This window comes from Malus sylvestris, chromosome 3, assembly GCF_916048215.2.
Source record: "Malus sylvestris chromosome 3, drMalSylv7.2, whole genome shotgun sequence".
NCBI classification, from domain to species: domain Eukaryota; kingdom Viridiplantae; phylum Streptophyta; class Magnoliopsida; order Rosales; family Rosaceae; genus Malus; species Malus sylvestris.
Window position 1 is genome coordinate 15,597,766 of NC_062262.1, and position 19,486 is coordinate 15,617,251.

A 19,486-nucleotide genomic window follows, 5' to 3' on the forward strand; every position below is an offset into this window, starting at 1 on the left:
TTTTTTACTTGTAAGTGAGAGGTCTTAAGTTCGATTCTCGCAAAAAGTGAATTTGAATCACATTATTGCTAATATGTTGTGAGGCTTAAGTTTATTCTCTCTCCCTTTAATATTGATAATATTATTTGTTAAAATAATAACAAATAATAAAAAAATTAAAAAAAAATTGCCTTTTTAGTTTTAGTCTTTTGTACATGGCAACAAAGGTAAAGTGCGCGCTTGTATATATAAAAGGAATTTTAACGAAAAGTTCGTGGTACTATTCGCTTTAACGAAAAATCATATTTTTACTCTAAAAAGTCAAACCTGGTACTTTTCACTTTATCATTTATTTTATCCTTACCGTTAAAACTCAAAGTTTTCAAATCATTTTCATTAGTTTTCTGTATAAAAGGATGTTGGGAACTGTTAGGTGGCAAAAGTTGTAGAGCCTAGAGGGGCTAGTGGGGGCGGTGGAGTTGCCTTCTTGAAAGGTGAAGCCCAAGATCCGATCAGTAATGGCAGCCTCCACTGTCCTATTCACAATTATTCTGCTCTTCCTCGGTCTTTCAGGTTCCTACTCTTTTCCAATTGACCTACTTTCTTCCACCCTCATGTGTTTGGTTTCCCAGAAAGTGCAGGAAAATAAAGAAAACACAGAAAAGAAGATGGAAACTTTGAGCTAGAAGTCTCAGATTTTCTTTCTGGGTCCTCTTAAAAGAAAATTTTCTCAACTGGGTCTTATATATCTCCTTTTTGGCTTTCTTGAAAGAAAAAAGTAACTTCAAATTTGAAAATTTTCTTTTTCTCCCATCTAGTTTGCTCTGTTTTCTCACCAACCAAACATAATCCAATCTTCGGTTATGTGATCAATTTAGATTCACCATTCACTAATCTCCAGTGGGATTTTCTTGAATTCAAGTAAACATTTGACGTTAATTTCATCGAATTTGGGATCTGAATTTAATATCTGTTTTCACTTTTCAGATTCAAGTCTCCAAGTCCAGAGCCTGAGCTTCGGAATCAACTATGGACAAATAGCCAACAACCTCCCATCTCCGTCGCGAGTGGCCGTCCTCCTCCAGTCCCTCAACGTCAGCCGCGTCAAACTTTACGACGCAGATCCGAACGTCCTCCAAGCCTTCGCGAACTCCGAGGTTGATTTCATCATCGGCCTCGGCAACGAGTACTTGCAGAGCATGTCCACCGACCCTCTCAAAGCCCAATCCTGGATTCAGCAGCACGTGCAGCCCCATCTCCCCCAGACCAAAATCACGTGCATCAACGTCGGGAACGAAGTCCTCGGCGGCACCGACACCCAGCTGTGGTCGTACCTCCTCCCGGCAATGCAATCAGTCTACCGTGCCCTCGTCAACCTCGGCCTCTCCAAACAAGTAGCTGTCACGACCGCGCACTCGCTTACTATTTTAGGAAACTCCTACCCGCCGTCGTCGGGGAGTTTCCGACAAGATCTCGCTCAATATATCCAGCCGATCCTCAGCTTCCACTCGCAAGTTAATTCGCCCTTTTTGATAAATGCTTATCCGTACTTTGCTTACAAGGACAATCCAGGTGAAGTTTCGATAGAGTACGTGCTGTTCCAGCCTAATTCTGGTATGGTCGATTCAGTCACAAATCTCCACTACGACAACATGCTGGATGCCCAGATTGATGCCGTTTATTCCGCCATCAAGGTGATGGGCCATTCGGACATCGAGGTCCGAATATCCGAGACCGGCTGGCCTTCCAAGGGGGATGCCAACGAGGCCGGCGCCACGCCGGAGAATGCTGGTATTTACAATGGGAATCTGATGAGGAAAATTGAAGAGAAGAAAGGGACGCCGGCGAAGACTCAAGTTCCGATTGACATTTACGTTTTTGCACTGTTTAATGAGGATTTGAAGCCTGGTCCGGCATCGGAGAGGAACTATGGACTATATTATCCGAATGGTACTCAGGTTTATGATATTGGATCCCAGGGTTATCTTCCTCAGCTAACTTTTTCTGCAGACTCTAATATAAATGCAAGTAAATTTACCCTTTTGTTAATACCTCTTTTTATGATTTTGGGATGAGTTAATTTTCTTCATTTTTTAATACAAAGATATGTTTACTTTAATTTAGTATTGAAATGTCATTTGTGAGGGTCAGAAGTTCAGATAAATGTGAAGGGAAATACTACTAAGCGTTTGAAGTTAATTTTCTTGTTAATGATATCTAATGCCATATTTTTCTTTGTTTTTGCAGGCCATATCCATCTTCAATTTTCTGAGCCTTCTCATTGTGTACATATTATTATGTGCTTATTAGAGCTCATATATTCGGTGAACTTTTTGGGGGGAGTAAGACATGCAGACAGGAGCAACATGAAGAATTCCTGAAGATTTTTAAGAAGCAAAAGGAATTCTAATAGGTTATATTAAGGGAGTTTTAACAAAAACACTCTTGGTACTGTTCACTTTTAACAAAAAATCACATTTATACCATTCCCTGATACTATTCACTATACCTTTAACAATGGCTTTTCATTAAAAGGAAAGTTTTTTGAATTTTTCGTTAGTTTTCCTTTATATTATTAATAGATTTAGTTTTTCTTGTACTGTATATGGACCATCACATTTATTTTCAATCATTTTCTACGCTAGCCAATAATCTACCATAGCATTTCAATTTTACACAATATTGCTGAATAATGGAATAAAAGGGACACATTATTGTCATTGTATTTTTCCTTGAGATTCAGCATCCGACCTCTCGAGTTTGATTTGATTTTCTTTCTCGGCTATCGCTTGTTTGAAAGTAAAAGAATTGAGAATGATCTATCTGTAAATCGCTCTTGATATGCATGGTGGGAAATCAAATGGCATCTGTGACGTTGAGGCTGTCAAGTTCAGTCTAATTCACATATGTGCACCTAGTGGACTTTTGACGCATAAAAATAGTTTATGAAAAAATATCCAACTTTATGAATACAATGTCACCACATGGATAGTTTGTTTTTACTAGCAAGAGCAAATGGTAACGCGTCCCTTTCTTTCCTTATCATTCCCCTTGTAATTATGCATGTGAATCTTTCTGTATATAAAATTATGTGTGGCTTCTGCTTAGCAAAAGTCCAAATTGGCTTCCATCAACCTTTTTTTGACTCTTCCTTTGCCTTATCTATTTTATTTTTTAAATTTTAGTTTGGAGTGTATTGTTATTAAAAATGTGTTTTTATATCGAAGATATAATAAAATAATGTAGTTATTTTTGTTTATTTACGTAGAGACGATTTACTTTTAATATTATCAAAGTATTGTAATAAAGTAAAACTCAACAGCTAATAATAAATGAATCGTATGATGGTGGTGAGAAAAAGTTGAAATGCCTCACCTCCCTTCTATGAGTCTTCTCAACTTCCGAAATGATGGATGTTCATAGTAAAAACATCAGCTGGTCCTCTTTTCCTAGGAAAAACAAAACACAGCTAATAATAAGTGTTTAAGTTGATAGTATTAGTACTAAACCATAATGCGGCTTAGAGTTCGTCAATCTTTTCTAAACCTTATCAACTTTGCCTTTTGGTGTGAACTGTTATCTGAAAAATGGCTATAGTTCTTTGTCTGCAACACGGCTCTGCATTTGTCTTTTCTCTTTTTGCGGCCTTTAGCGACTAGGGAGTTTTGAGTTTACATGCATCAGGGTGACGAAGCTTTTACTTCACATACATTATACTGTCAAACTTTAACCAGATATTTTTTAAGCTTTGGTTTTGGATATTTCACATTATATCGAGTTTCAAACTTCAATCCAACTTCGGATCGACTGGCCAATGTTATTCACGTCTAATGGATTTCATTTTTATTTATAAGTAATAAGCTTGATTTGACTTTTATAAGTGACAAATTTTAACACAAAAAAACTTATAGTGCGAGTTAGGCTAAATTCTCACACTCCAATAGCATCGTATCAAAAACCTTGGATTGACTTGATTATAAATGGTCCAGTATATTTGGGGCTTCAAGTGATTTGCAAGTGTCTACGAAAGAATAAAGACCAATTTGGGCAACTTACAATTTGAGATGAGGAGTGCTAATTTTTTGGAGAAAAATTCTTGTGCAACTAATAAATTGTGTCAACTGTCTCATTGGTGCAATGGATGATTATCACCTGTTTATACAGTGCACAACTCGCTTAATAGATACTTATCACATGGTGTTATAGATTACAAGATATTTTCCTCCGCTCAATTACCCCGTTAATTTCTCCATACCTGACATTTCTTATTATTCTTAACCAAGTGATAACGATGTTAAAAAACAAATGTATTTATAATATAATTTATAACAAAATAGAGGCATTTTCTGTACTACTTTGTGTTCAAAGTTTCGTCAAGAAAGCAGGCGGAGTGAATAATCTTCTAGACGAATTCAACTTAGGAATCATGCTTTATTGTTTAATTGGTGGATTAAAAATAATTAGTATTTAGAATTTTGTTATAAGAAATGGAAACGACATCAAGCAAAGCAATACAAAGTGGGGGTCGTTTTCAACTTGAATTAGGACCATTCTTTTGCCTTCTAGGATTCTCATCAGCATGGCCCCCCCAACCCAACTGCAAGTAGGAGAAGCTTTTGACAGATATAACCCATAACCCACTTGAATATAATATTAATTAGTATTCAGCGGATATTACTCTATGTGTCAATTGTGACTAGTTAATTAGACACTTTTGATAGACAAGTGTATTTAACCACCACAGATTTGATGAAGTGTGGATCAATATATTATTGTAGGTCATGTTGGGTTGCCAGTTGACAACTGGGTTTCAAGACAACTTGATCCAACCATGTCCTTTTATTAATGATGTAAATAAGAGGGTTTCATGTCATTGCTGTTAAGGAAACAGGATTTCATGTCATTGCTGTTAAGGAAACAGGAAGCCAAATTTAGTAGAATTCTTCTAAGGTGTTCCGCAGTGGATCGGAAAAAATGTGAATGATTCCTATTTGTAAGTTTGATAGTTTGAGTGCAATGAGAGTGATTCTTATTTGTGAGTTCAATATATTTAACTCATTAGTGTGATATCTATACATTAGATAACAAGAGAGAGAAAAGATGTGACGAAACAAAGAGGTTTTTCAAGGAAGTAGGATTCCAAATTCCCCTCTCCTCCCCTTCTCTTCTATTTGAACAGTCACAATTAAACCCCGTCAACATCTTGTGTTGACTTCTTTATATAGAGAGAAATACAAAGATGAAAGTGAGAGAGGAGGGGAGGGAAGGGGTGGGGATTTAGAGAGAGAATTCTACTCATTTTTCGAATACCGGGTATTCAAGCGGTACTCCACATGTCATTAATACAAGTGGAGGAAATGATATATTTTTCCATGTCCCTTTACTTATTTAAGACACGTGAAGTACCCGCTTAAATATTGAGCATTTTGAAAAATTTCTCGACCAATCATAAAATAAAGAAAAAAAAGTTGACGAGTACCACATTTAATATATAAAACTCACCCATATCAAACTCACACTGTTGTGACTAGGGGTGGGTTTGTTTCCGTTCCGTTAAATTTTTTGCCAAAATCAAACCAAAATTACTATTCAGTTAGGTACAGTTTCAATTCGGTTCCTTTTTTTTTTATAAAATAACATTTCAAATTTCAATATTAAAAAATTTTCAATGTTAACAATTCCAACATATTCATAATAAAATAAACATTCAAACTAGAATCGAAGACACTAAAAATAAACATTCATGTTCAAGTCTTCCAAAGTCTAAACTTCAAAGAATTATTCCACTTAAAATAAACATTCAAACTATAATCATAATTTCAAATAAACATTCAAAATTCCATGTTTTGCACTCTTCTTCAAGTCCTCAAGCTCAGTATCTAACTATTTCAAGTTTGAATGAGAGTTTGTTGCTAACGCTTAGGTTGCCTAGTAGCACTTTTTCTTAAGTTTCCACTTGCCATTTCTACATACAAATAAAAAAAAAAGAAATAACATCTAATTAAAATATTGTTTTAAAAAAATCTAACAAAAATGACAATAAATAAGATACCCTTCTCAACTTCTTCACAAAACTCAATCTCCTTAATGGTTAGCTCATGATGTAATGCAATATGGATAGACCTAAGCCAATTTTGGGTACATGTCAAATTCTCTACCATTTGTTTACTCAAAGAACTACGATATGGATCAATTATCCATCCACTTGTGCTAAAGGTGGATTCTGAAGCAATGGTTGATACATGAATAGCTAAAATCTCTTTTGCAACATGTTCCAGAATATGATATTTAGGTACTCCATTCACTCCACCAATTCAATATATCAACTTTGCCTCTTCTTCTCCTTCATTAGAATTAGGAAGATACATATCCACATCATTATCTACAACCCGGGCTCTCTTTGCTTTCATCATTTCGCTTTTTTCTTTCAACTTTATTTTGATTTTGGTCATGCTTGATGAAGAACTCCACTTGTCATTGCAGTTTAAGAACTACCACGACTACTTACACTTTGTTGTGTAACGAAAGACATATTTTCATGAATCTTGTAAAGATCAATCAACAATCTTTCACCATATTTGGGACAATTTCAACTTTTTGATCATCCTCACCACCCAGTATCTCAAAATAATCAACAACCTTATCCAATTTATGGTGAGGATCAAGCACAAGTGCAACAAAAATATATTGATTCATATCCACAATTGAACCCAAATAATTGTTATATTTTTCTTGCATCAACATGGAAATCACTACAAGAAAACATGGATTCTGTGATGAATGTGTTTTGTCATATATACACTAAAATTCGTCACATATAAGTATATGTGATGAATTTTCAATGTCACAAGATGCGTCACCTATAGTTTATTTGACGAATCTTTTGTTCGTCACCTAATAGTCTATATGTGACCCTATTTTCCTCACACATTCCTAGCTCAAATTCCATACTTGAAACAATATGTGACGCTCAAAGCGTCACTTATTCTTGAAATGCGTGATGACATGTTTTCTTCACATCCTGTATTGCTTTTTCTCATTTAATTATTTTCATAATTTTGCTTGAAAATGAATCTATAATTTAAACTTTAATTTTAGTGAACCAAGCTAATGAATAATATGAACTAAATCATAATGGAAATTTATATATCAATAGAAGTAATTTTTACATTAGTAACATGTTTAATAAACTAAACATGCACAAAGGGAACAAATATCGTTTCAAAATAATAAACTAATGAAGAAAAAAAAAACGCAAAAATCTAAACCCGGCTAGACCACGAAGACTCTTGTGCTTTTGCTACTGGTTGTTGGAGCTTGCAAGTAACATAGCCGACACAAATTTCTCATAAACCTGCGGAGATACAAGAGAAAAAAAAAAATAAGCATTATCAGACATCCAACAAATAGCAAAGAAAATATGTCAAAATTTAATTAAAAACTGAACTCGAACAAACTATTCCTAAAATAATAAGAGCATAATCCTCAATTTTCAAATAATGACTAGGTAATAAAGCAAAGCAACCAAAGTCATCAAGAAACTCAAAGACTAATTTCAACTAAAACTGAAATCAAGAATCCATTAAAACGAACAGCATACATCATCCAACTAATTTTTCATAGAAGCAAATAATAGAGAGAGAAGTTAGCCAACTAGCTATCGACCAATCACTGAAAATTAGTAGCAAAAAAAATGAAGAAATTCATTCAAGCTCATTGTAACTTTTGGCAACACAAGTTCCTCACTAACTTGCATACAAAAGAAAAAGAAATATCAAATATCAAACCACCAGTGAAAAATAGCATAAAAGCTCCATCCCTTATTTGTGAACCTCAGTTTAATTATATGATTAGATTGCATAATTCTAGTCCATTAGAGCATATCAATTTCGTGCCACATAAAGTAAGGTAAATAACATACAAGCATACCTTCCCTTGTGCGCAATGTAGAAGCTTTTAAAACTAAACACAAAGGATCCTTATACCACTCCTAAAAAACAATGAGACCTAAATTTTCAATTCCCAAATGACTAGGTAATATAGCAAAGCAACCGAACTCAGAAACAAACTCAAATGATGACTAGGTAACGGAAAGAAACTAAAATGATGACTAGGTAATACTAATCAGAAAAAGGGATAACCAACCAAATATCAACCAGTAACTGAAAACTAATAACAAATATGGATCAATCAAACATCCAAAATGCCCCAAATGCAGAAGCCCCAGAAACAGAACAACAAGAGTCGTTCTGTAATTACAACAAGTTAAATGACCATAACAAAATCCAAATTTTAAACTTAAATAAAATGATAGCTTAAGCAGTGTATAAGTTCAATCTCACAAGGAAACAGAATGTTGCAAGAAAAAAAGAAGAAATTCTTGCTAAAGTTATTGATTAATGTTCCTTCCTTCAGTTATTAATTTTGTTTGTAAATTTGTGAATGTAAACCTGCAAGTTCCAAAAACAAATAGAAAAAACCAGGGATATATATATTATTTATTTATATATAAATCTAAAAATTAAAAACCAAATTTTACCCAACTAGAGTCCTTGAAAGATGGATGAAGAGGTCGAGGGTGCTGACGTGCTTAATTTGGTGGCAATTACCTGCAGATCCAAAACCCTAAGTTAAAAAGAATGATAAAAATTGAATTCGTTAACCATTTGGCCGCATAGTAGTCTTGTAGGCGTGGAGAAATTTGGCATAGATTTATGTAGTTGGTGGAAAGGGTTTCTAGGGTTCTTGGGTTTTCAGTGGTGGAGCAAGAAACTAGAAGAAGGATGAGACATGACAGGGTGTGGATTTGGCTTGTTGGTTGAATTGGTCTAGGGTTTTTGGTTGTGGAGTGTGATACACAGCGAATAGATGAGATAGGGTTTGAGCGTTTGGCTTAGAAGATCCCGATAATGTCGCAGTAGATAGAGAAGAAGATTAAGAGATGCGTCGGTGGCTTGGGTCACAGTGATGAGAGACGGGAGAAGTTTGAGAGACAGATAAAGGGAAAGTGAATGAGAGCGGTTTTAGAATTAGATGGGCCTTCTCAAATTTGTTTAATACTTTACTATGTTTCTTTTTTCTTTTTCTTTTTTATTTACTATTGGAAGAGTGATGAATCACTGTCGTCACCGAGAATACACATACGTGACCCTTTTGAAATTCCAAAAATATCATACTTCGTTACGGCGCCATTGTTCCCCGCCATATATTTTAGTAAGGACTTCAAAAAATTTGTGTCACCACTTTTTCAGCTTAAAAGATATAAAATAATTTTAAGTGACGCTTATGATTTTCATCACTCCATTCCAAAATATGTGACGTATTTATCGTCACCTAAGTGCTCTCAAATTTCATACCTAAAAAGTATGCGTGACACTCTGAACAATTCGTCATGTATAGAAAAAATATGTGATGAATTTTTGGGTGCCACATAAAATTTGGTCACCTATTCCATGTTTTCTTGTAGTGAATCATAAACAGAAATTCATTATCTTTGTTTTGATGCAAGAAACTTTTGATCTTAAACAAATCACCAAAAGTAGTATGAATTGTTAGAGCATTGGAACAACATACTTTTAAAGTGACTTCATGAAAAAATCTAAAAAAAATTGCAAATATCGTTGCCTCACTCCAATCACCAGTCGAAGGTGGCCCCTCCTTTATATTACCATGATTGTTTTTAATAAAGAAAGGAAGGTAATAACCATCATCTACTTTTAATCTATAAAAAACCATCTAAACTTCAAAGTCAATTATAACATTAAAAATGTGGAATTTCACCTAGTGGCGGGCATCCAAAATTTCAAGCCCTTTATTATCTATTCTCACTTTCTCAACACACCTTTTAACGCTCTCCAACCTTTGAGGGGAAGATCTTACATACCTAACTGCATTATGAACGCTTTGTATCCGTATTCAACAATTTTTTATCTCATCATTCACAAATAAATTGAGGATATGAGCAAACACTTCATATGAAAATATCTTCCATCATGCAAATGTACATTAAGAAGCCCCCACCCATTTATTCGGTGCGCCAAGTCCCTTAAACAAGAATCATTTGCGAAAACATTGACAACCGTAATAGTTAACACCTTCTCTATACCCTACTTCACCAAACGTTCCTCCAAAAGTTGAGTAATGGATCTCCCTTATGATTTGGAATTCCACAAAAGTTCAAAAAAAAAAAAAAATGTAACATCCAATTATCATGAAAAAAAAAAGTGCGGTGAGAACCATGTAATTTGTTTGTTGAATAGAAGTCTATGTATCCGTTGTTAGATACACCTTGAATGTCTTCAATTTCTCTTTTTTAGAATAAAACAAGCCAAGTACATCATTGGCAATTGTCTTACGACTAGGCACTCTATACATAAGACCTGCTTACACAAAATTGGGGAAAACCTTTTCTCTGGACAAAAGAAAAAGGTAACTCATCTAGAATTATCATTTCAACACAAGCCTTGGTGACTTCATCTTGAGAAAAACCTATAGCTTCCAACTTATCTTTCTTGGTGGTCAAAGTTAAGATATTTTTTCTATAAAAGGGCCTTATTGTGTGGTGGTTGGTGTCGCTTTTATTAAACATAGTGACACTTAAGACATTATGACACCTACTTTACATGGTGTCGGAATTACTATCGCTTATAACCGACATAAACTGTTAATGTCGCTTACAACCGATATAGATTTTAATATTTTTTAATAGTGGTGTCGCATTAAAAAAAAACTGTGTCGCTTTTAACCAACATAATGTCAGCGTTAGTTAAAAGAAGACTGGTGTCTCTTTTTTCCGACACTAATAATAGTTTTTAAATATTTTCAAAGCCAGTGTCGGTTGTAGCTGACATAAGTTTTGATTTTTATTAAATATTTTGAAACCTGGTGTCACTTGTAATTGACATAAAGTTAGCGTCGGTTAAAAGAAGATTGGTGTCGCTTATACCTGAGACTAGAGAAAGTTTTTAAATATTTTCAAAGCCTGTGTTGCTTGTAGCTGACATAGATTTTAAATTTTTTTTTAAATATTTTGAAACCCGGTGCGGTTGTAGGCGACAAATTGGTGGCCTTTATATACCCTCTAGAATAGGCCTGGCAAACAGGTAGTGTCTGTCTTGTTCGTGTCGTTTTCCTGTAGCACCTATTATCTTAATGGGTCGTGTCATGTCACACCCGTTATCTTAACGGGTCACTTTACCCAACGGGTAAAGTGACCCGACCCGTTAAAAAAATATTTTTTTTCTTAAATTTTCACATACCACACACACATTGCCACATAAATATTACTACAAAATATTAAAACACATTTGTTATTTAAGTACTACATCTATACTCAAAAATAAGAGCCTAATAAACAAACATTCATACACTATTAGTCTATTACAAAATCTTAAATGTGCAAGGATATGCCAAATGAAAGAGTTTTTGTTTTCAAGGTTGTGAAGCCTTTCTCAAAAGTTTAAACCTTACCAATGGAACTCAAATCTTGCATGTTATTCCTTTTACAAAATCCTCAATTTTCATCGATCATCATGACATAAGATTTTGTGGTATCTATTTGTGTAAATATTTTAAATTGACGATCAAATTAGTTCATTGTATTCATATAGGATCAAGGAATGTAGCTGTAAAAAATCATCAAAATCGGAGTTAAAATAACCGTTAAATAGTGATTTTTCGTTTATAACCGTCGAAAAGTTTTGTCCCGTTATTTGATCTCTAAATGTTTTTTTTTTTTGCAATTTTTTATGTATGCGATCTTGAAGTATATACAAACATGTTTGATGTTTGCATCGTTGAAACTAGTTTTGTAGAATGCGTATCCCATCAAAACAATAGATTCACTAACACTTAAGAGTTTATTCATACTTTCATCAAGTATAACATAAGATTTTGTGGTATCTACTAGTGTAAATATTTTAAATTGAAGATCGAGTTCATTCATTGTATTCATATAGGGTCAAGAAGTGTAGCTGTAAAAAATCATCAAAATTGGATTTAAAATAACCGTTAAATCGTGATTTTTCGTTGATAACCGTTGAAAAGTTTTGTGCCGTTACTTAATCTCTTAATGTTTTTTTTTGCGAATTTTGTCGTATGCAATCTCGAAGCATATAAAAACAAGTTTGACGGTTGGATCATTGAAATTAGTTTCGTAGAATGTGTATCTCATCAAAACAATAGATTCACTAACACTTAAGAGTTTATTCATACTTTCATTAACTATGACATAAGATTTTGTGGTATCCACTGGTGTAAATATTTTAAATTGACGATCAAATTAGTTCATTGTATTCATATATGATCAAGGAGTGTAGCTGTAAAAAATCATCAAAATTGGAGTTAAAATAATCGTTAAATCATGATTTTTAGTTTATAACCGTCGAAAAGTTTTGTGCTGTTACTTGATCTCTGAATGTTTGTTTTTTTCAATTTTTGGCGTATACGACCTCGAAGTATATACAAACATGTTTGACGGTTGGATCGTTAAAACTAGTTTCGTAGAATGCGTATTCCATCAAAACAATAGATTCACTAACACTTAAGAGTTTATTCATACTTTCATCAAGTATAACATAAGATTTTGTGGTATCTACTAGTGTAAATATTTTAAATTGAAGATCGAGTTCATTCATTGTATTCATATAGGGTCAAGGAGTGTAGCTGTAAAAAATCATCAAAATTGGAGTTAAAATAATCGTTAAATCATGATTTTTAGTTTATAACCGTCGAAAAGTTTTGTGCTGTTACTTGATCTCTGAATGTTTGTTTTTTTCAATTTTTGGCGTATACGACCTCGAAGTATATACAAACATGTTTGACGGTTGGATCGTTAAAACTAGTTCCGTAGAATGCGTATCCCATCAAAACAATAGATTCACTAACACTTAAGAGTTCATTCATACTTTCATTAACTATGACATAAGATTTTTTGGTATCCACTTGTGTAAATATTTTAAATTGACGATCAAATTAGTTCAGTATATTCATATAGGATCATGGAGTGTAGTTGTAAAAAATCATCAAAATCGGAGTTAAAATAATTGTTTGATCGTGATTTTTCGTTTATAACCGTAAAAAAGTTTTGTCCTGTTACTTGATCTCTGAATGTTTGTTTTTTTGCGATTTTTGGCGTATGAGATCTCGAAGCATATACAAAAAAGTTTGACGGTTGGAACGTTGAAATTAGTTTCGTATGATGCGTATCCTATCAAAATGATAGATTCATTAACATTTAGAGTTTATTTATACTTTCATTAAGTATAACATAAGATTTTGTGGCATCCACTAGTGTAAATATTTTAAATTGACGGTCGGATTATTTGAAATACTTAGCCGAGAATTTCCTGCTTGTATCTCTTAATTCGACGTCATGTGAATAGTGTCAGTTGAAAGCGACATAAAGTGACTTGGGAAGAGAAATTCAATCAGTCATTTGGGAAGGGGACCGTCAATCCGCAGTCAAAGTGTCAGATGTGCTGTTTTTTTTAATCGACGTTGAATCCATTTAAACCGACGCTGCGTTGTATTTCAATAAAGTGTGTCAGAATCTAGTGTCGGTTATAACCAACACTAATTTTCATTAAACCGACGCCGCTTGTACTTCAATAAAGTTTGTCAGGCTTCATTTAATTCAACGTGGTTTGTTGGAAGTTGGTGTCGGCTTAATCGACACTAAGTTTTATTTATTTCGATGCTAGTGACTTTTATTTCGACGTCATGCAGTCAATGTCAGTTTTAACCAACGTCAACTCAGTATCCATATTTAAACCCCTTCTTCCCCATTTCATCCGTGCCTTCATTTCTGTCTTTCTCCTTCTCCATCCCCAACCCCTTCTTCCCCATTTTTCTCTGTGCCTTCATTTCTGTCTTTCTCCTTCTCCATCCCCATTTCATCCGTGCTCCATCTTCCCCGTGTGTCTCTTTCTTCCCCTGTTTCAGTTTGTCTCCTTCTCCTTCTAGAAACTTGTGCTATGGATCAACATTTTGAAGATCAACATTCTAAGGAACTCCAATTCGAAGAGGAAGAGTTAGAGGGTGGTTGATTTTTAAATTATTATGATTATTAATTTCTGTTTCTGCTTTGTAGTCTAACTAGTATTATGCTTAAATTGAAAATTTATTTTTTGTTTCTTGGGTTTTAACTGTTTTTTTCTGTATTTGTAAGGATCAACTCAACGAAGACACGGACCCTCAATTCCCAGTTGGAAAGAACAACCTTGTTCATTTGATTCATCTGGAGAATGCATTAGTGATAATTCTAGTGTTTTTTCTAGACATGTAGCGGCAGAGGTTAGAGATTACAAAAATATTCCAATGGTGAGAGATTGACGTTTGATCAAGGAAGAAGACAAGGAAGTGTTTTGGAATAGAATAAAGGTATAAATATTTTGTTTTACTTGAAGATTGTAGAATAAGTCAATGATTATAATAATAATTAATTAGCTTAGATTTTTTTGATGAATTTAGGACAATGTTATTTTTCAAGAAGAAGATATAGTAAAAATGCCGATGATCTGCCATATGACGCTTAAGATTGCAGAGCATGCACATAAAGAGTATAGAAATAAATTATACTGATAAACCAGTCGAGTTTGTTATGGCGGATGAGTTTTTGTATGTTATGTGTGATATAAAATGTTTGTTAGGGTAGATAATTGTTATTAATTTTTATTAATGTTTGCTTTGACCTAAAATATGTTGGGAATTATTTTTTATATGAATTATTATTATTATTATTATTTGGTGTCGCTTATGGACGACAACACAAGAAATATTTTATGTATCGAGATGTTAGGTAATGTCGGTTCGAACCGATAGTAGGTTTGATTAATTTATTATTTTAACTGTTGATGTCGATTAGGATCGACAATAGGTTTGATATTTTAATTCTTTAATTGTTGCTTGATGTCGCTTATAACAACCATCATGTCAAAACTTAACGTTGCTTTAAACCGACGTAATGTTGGATGTCGCCTTTAAGCGCCGTTGTTGTTCTTTTTTATTTTATATTCCTTTGCTTCTTGGTGGCGGATTAAAGGACTAACCGATGTCAATACCCTTTTGGTGATGGTAGCAATGGTGTCGTTTCATCTATCCTACATTGAACGACTTTATGTCGGATTTTTACCAAAAATCCGACTGTAATTGGGTTTTATTGTTGGTTTTTACACCACTAGTGATAGCGTAAAAATCCGACAGTAATTGGGTTTTATTGTCGGTTTTTACACAGCCAGTGATAGCCTCTTTTGTAGTAGTGTTTTGGCAGTGTTGATTCACCAATATGTCCATCTAAAATAAGAAAATCATTACAATTAATAATTATTAAAGAAATTTGAGTCATAAGAACTATCTTTTATGAACTAAAGTATAGAGAAAGTATAGAGATGACAACTTGAGCAACATACATAGATTTTGTAACAGTCACATTATTATCAACACTAAAAATCAAGGACAAAATTGGAGATTGTGTAAGTGCTAATTGAGCAGGATTCACCATGACTACCCTAATCCTCAAGAATCAACAACCAACACTAAATTCAACAATCAACTACTAATTTCAGCAATCAATCACCGGATTCAACTGTTAATCAACAGTTAATCAAGAAACCCCCAAATTCTAGGGTTTGCTGTTAACATGAGCACGAAATCACAGATCTACTAAAAAGCTGAGCACCGAATCAAATATAAGGAAGAGTAACCTTATAGACTTGATCGGAGAAAGAACATGAATAACAACAACCAGAATCAACTAGGAAATATGTCACTAAGATCAGCAATCAAGATTCAGACTGGCTCACAATTCGAAGATCCATCAGCAATGATCAACGAGTAACAAGCAACACAACAGTGAAAAAAAGCAAGCAAAAGTAGAAGGATCGTCAACCACAGGCATCGGCCATGCTCGGTGAAGATACCTTGATAACTCTGTAAATGTTCTATCAATAGGGTCGGTCTTGAGATTTTAGAGATCATGTGCGAAACTTTAATGGAGACCCTTAAATTGTATAGAATTTTCATTGCTATGTTTTCTTTTACATTTTAATTTTTATGATTATGTATGAATTGAGATTAAAAAAAAAAATTTAGGAGTGGTGTACCAGTGGTTAGGTATTTATTTGCATCCTATGTTTTTGAGTTTGAAACTCCTCATTTATAAATACAAAAAAAAAAAGAAATGAATAAAAACCCTTACAAGGTCCAACATTATAGTTGCTATGTCTTCTTATACATTTTTAATCATAAAAAATGATAATGTAAAAGAAAAAAAAAATTCTTGGTGTGGTAGCTAGGTACCTATTTGCCTCCCCTAAGTTTTTGGGTTCAAAACACTATGCTTTTAAATACCAAAAAAAATTAAACTAAAACACAAAACCTTTACATTTTAATTTTTATGATTATGTATGAATTGAGATAAAAAAAAAATTAGGAGTGGTGGACCGGTGGTTAGGTATTTATTTGCATCCTATGTTTTTGAGTTTGAAACTCCTCATTTATAAATACCAAAAAAATGAATAAAAACCCTTACAAGGTCTTGTTATAAAAATGTAAAAGTTATAGAAAGATAACCTTTATTCGGGATAGGAACGAAGGAGTTGCAGAGTATTATACCAATACAAGCTGTTGCAGAGGAAGTAATGTATATTATTATTATTAGATATTTTTCTCTTCCTTTTCTCTCTGCTCAGTTGAACGTTCGTAAAGCTCTATTTATAGAGCATCACCATGGAAACAAACAAAAACACTATTAAGCATATGATATGTCTACTGTATGCATGTGGGCATACATTATTATACTATTTACAACACTCCCCCTTGGATGCCCACATATCAACATCAGTTGCCTCATTAAAACCTTGCTTGGAAAAACCCTGTGGGAAAAAAAACCATAGCGAAGGAAAAAGAGTACAACTTTATCTGGATGGTATTGAGCATGCTTATGTTGCCTCGTTAAAACCTTGATAGGAAAAACCCAGTGGGAAAAATCCTAAGCGAAGGAAAAAGAGTACAACATGCATGTATCATGGATGCTCCCCCTGAATTGGATCTCCCCCTGATTCTGCATTCTTTAAATTTGAAAGCCGACGTAATCTGATTCCCTGCACCAGTTTCTGAAATATGCACTTTGGTAGAGACTTGGTGAACAAGTCTGCTAAATTTTCATTGGAACAGATTTGTCTGACTTCAATAACTTTAGCCTTCTGAAGCTCATGTGCGCTGAAAAATCTTGGAGATATGTGTTTAGTCTTATCACCTTTGATAAATCCTTCCTTCATCTGGGCGACACAGGCTGCATTATCTTCGTGGATGACAGTTGGAGTGTCTGTCTTTGAAGGTAGACCACATGAATTCCGGATGTGATGGATCATTGATCTTAACCAAGAACATTCACGACTTGCTTCATGTAGAGCAATTATTTCCGAATGATTGGAAGATGTTGCAACTAGCGTTTGCTTCGTTGATCGCCATGAAATTGCAGTATCTCCATTAGTGAACACATATCCATTTTGTAAGCGGGCTTTATGCGGATCAGAGAGAAAACCAGCATCGGCGTATCCAACAAGGATTTGTTCATTTGTGGGCTTGTCTGAGTAGAAGAGACCCATATCTGTTGTCCCACGAAGGTATCATAGAACATCTTTGACTCCCTTCCAATGACGAATTGTTGGAGCAGAGCTGTACCTGGCTAACAAGTTAACTGAAAAAGCTATATCTGGTCTAATACATTGTGCTAAATACAATAAAGCACCTATTACGCTCAAATATGGTACTTCTGGACCAAGGACCAGTTCATCATCTTCTTTTGGATGGAATGGATCTTTCTTAACGTCTAAAGAACGAACGATCATTGGGGTGCTAAGTGGATAAGCCTTGTCCATGCCAAATCGCTTCAGTATTTTTTCAATGTAAGCTGATTGATGGACTAAAATTCCACTAATACAATGCTCGATCTGCAGGCCTAGACAATATTTGGTTTTCCCAAGGTCTTTCATTTCAAATTCGCTTTTCAGATATTCAGCAGTTTTATGGAGCTCTTCAGGAGTCCCAACTGAGTTCATATCATCAACATATACTGCCACTATAGCAAATCCAGAGTTGGATTTCTTAATGAACACACAAGGGCAGATGACATTGTTGATATATCATTCTTTAATCAAATACTCACTAAGACGATTATACCACATTCGCCCAGATTGTTTCAGCCCATATAGTGATCGCCTTAATTTGATTGAGAACATACCCCGTGGTTTGTTTTTTGCTTCAGGCAACTTAAGTCCTTCTGGGACTTTCATATATATGTCAGTATCTAAATCTCCATATAGATACGCGGTGATGACATCCATAAGTTGCATGTCAAGTTTTTCTGAAATCACCAAACTTATTAAGTAACGGAACGTAATTATGTCCATTACAGGAGAGTATGTCTCCTCATAATCAATTCCAGGTCTTTGTGAAAAGCCTTATGCAACGAGTCGTGCTTTGTATCTAGCAATCTCGTTTTTCTCATTGCGTTTCCTTGTAAATACCCATTTGTAACCTACGGGGTTTACATCAGTTGGGGTTTGGACTACTGGTCCAAAAACACTTCGTCTTTCTAAGGAATTTAATTCTGCCTGGATTGCATCTTTCCACTTAGGCCAATCTTGTCTCTGTTTGCATTCATCAACAGAGCGGGGCTCAATATCATCACTTAATATGATTTTAGTGGCTACTGCGAATGCAAACATATCGTCAATGATTATTTCATTCCGATCCCACAATTCATTAGTACATGCATAATTTATGGAGATTTCTTTGCTTTCATGTACTTCTGTCTCTTCAGGGCCATTTTCTTCTTCTGGAAGTCCAGAGGCATGAATTGTGGATTTGTCATTGACTCTCTCTTCCTGAATGATTTCATTTGGATTCAGTTGTGCCCTCGTCTTTCTCTTCCGAGGGGCTGAATCTTTTGAACCTGGTGGTCTACCACGCTTCAGGCGTGCACCAAATGAATCATTCGCTGCCACTTTATTTTGTCCAACAGGGATATCAATTCTGGCAGGTGCATTTGCAGCTGGTATATGCGATTTTGTCACTTTCATAGGGTCATTAAATGCATTTGGCATTTGATTGGCAATGCTTTGAAGATGAACGATCCTTTTCACTTCATTTTCACATTGAAAGGTTCGAGGATTAAAATGAGACAAGGTGGGAACAACCCATGTCAGCTCTTTCCGTTCTTCTGGAACGGTCTTTTCTCCCCCTAACGATGGGAAGACTGTCTCATCAAAATGACAATCAGCAAAACGAGCTGTAAACATATCACCTGTCAAGGGTTCCAAATATCTAATAATAGATGGTGAATCAAAACCCACATAAATTCCCAGTCTACGCTGAGGTCCCATTTTAGTGCGTTGCGGGGGTGCAATAGGCACATAAACAGCACAACCAAAAACTCGTAAATGTGAAATGTTTGGCTGATGTCCAAACACGAGTTGTATTGAGGAGTATTGGTGGTTGGCTATAG

At 34.6% G+C, this 19,486-nt stretch overlaps 1 protein-coding gene across 2 annotated transcripts; it reads left to right on the forward strand.

The window, feature by feature from the left end:
- Positions 1 to 417: 417 nt before the first annotated feature.
- Positions 418 to 2,623, forward strand: LOC126615152 (glucan endo-1,3-beta-glucosidase 14-like). 2 transcript variants are annotated; one of them, XM_050282907.1, is made up of 3 exons: positions 418 to 552; positions 967 to 2,003; positions 2,227 to 2,623. In XM_050282907.1, the coding sequence occupies exons 1-3, from the start codon at positions 498 to 500 to the stop codon at positions 2,287 to 2,289; spliced, it is 1,155 nt and encodes a 384-aa protein (XP_050138864.1). In that variant the 5' UTR covers positions 418 to 497; the 3' UTR covers positions 2,290 to 2,623. The 2 variants fall into 2 exon arrangements, with proteins under 2 accessions (XP_050138864.1, XP_050138866.1); XM_050282909.1 differs by having other exon boundaries at positions 425 to 552; positions 967 to 1,929.
- The last annotated feature ends 16,863 nt before the right edge of the window (positions 2,624 to 19,486 follow it).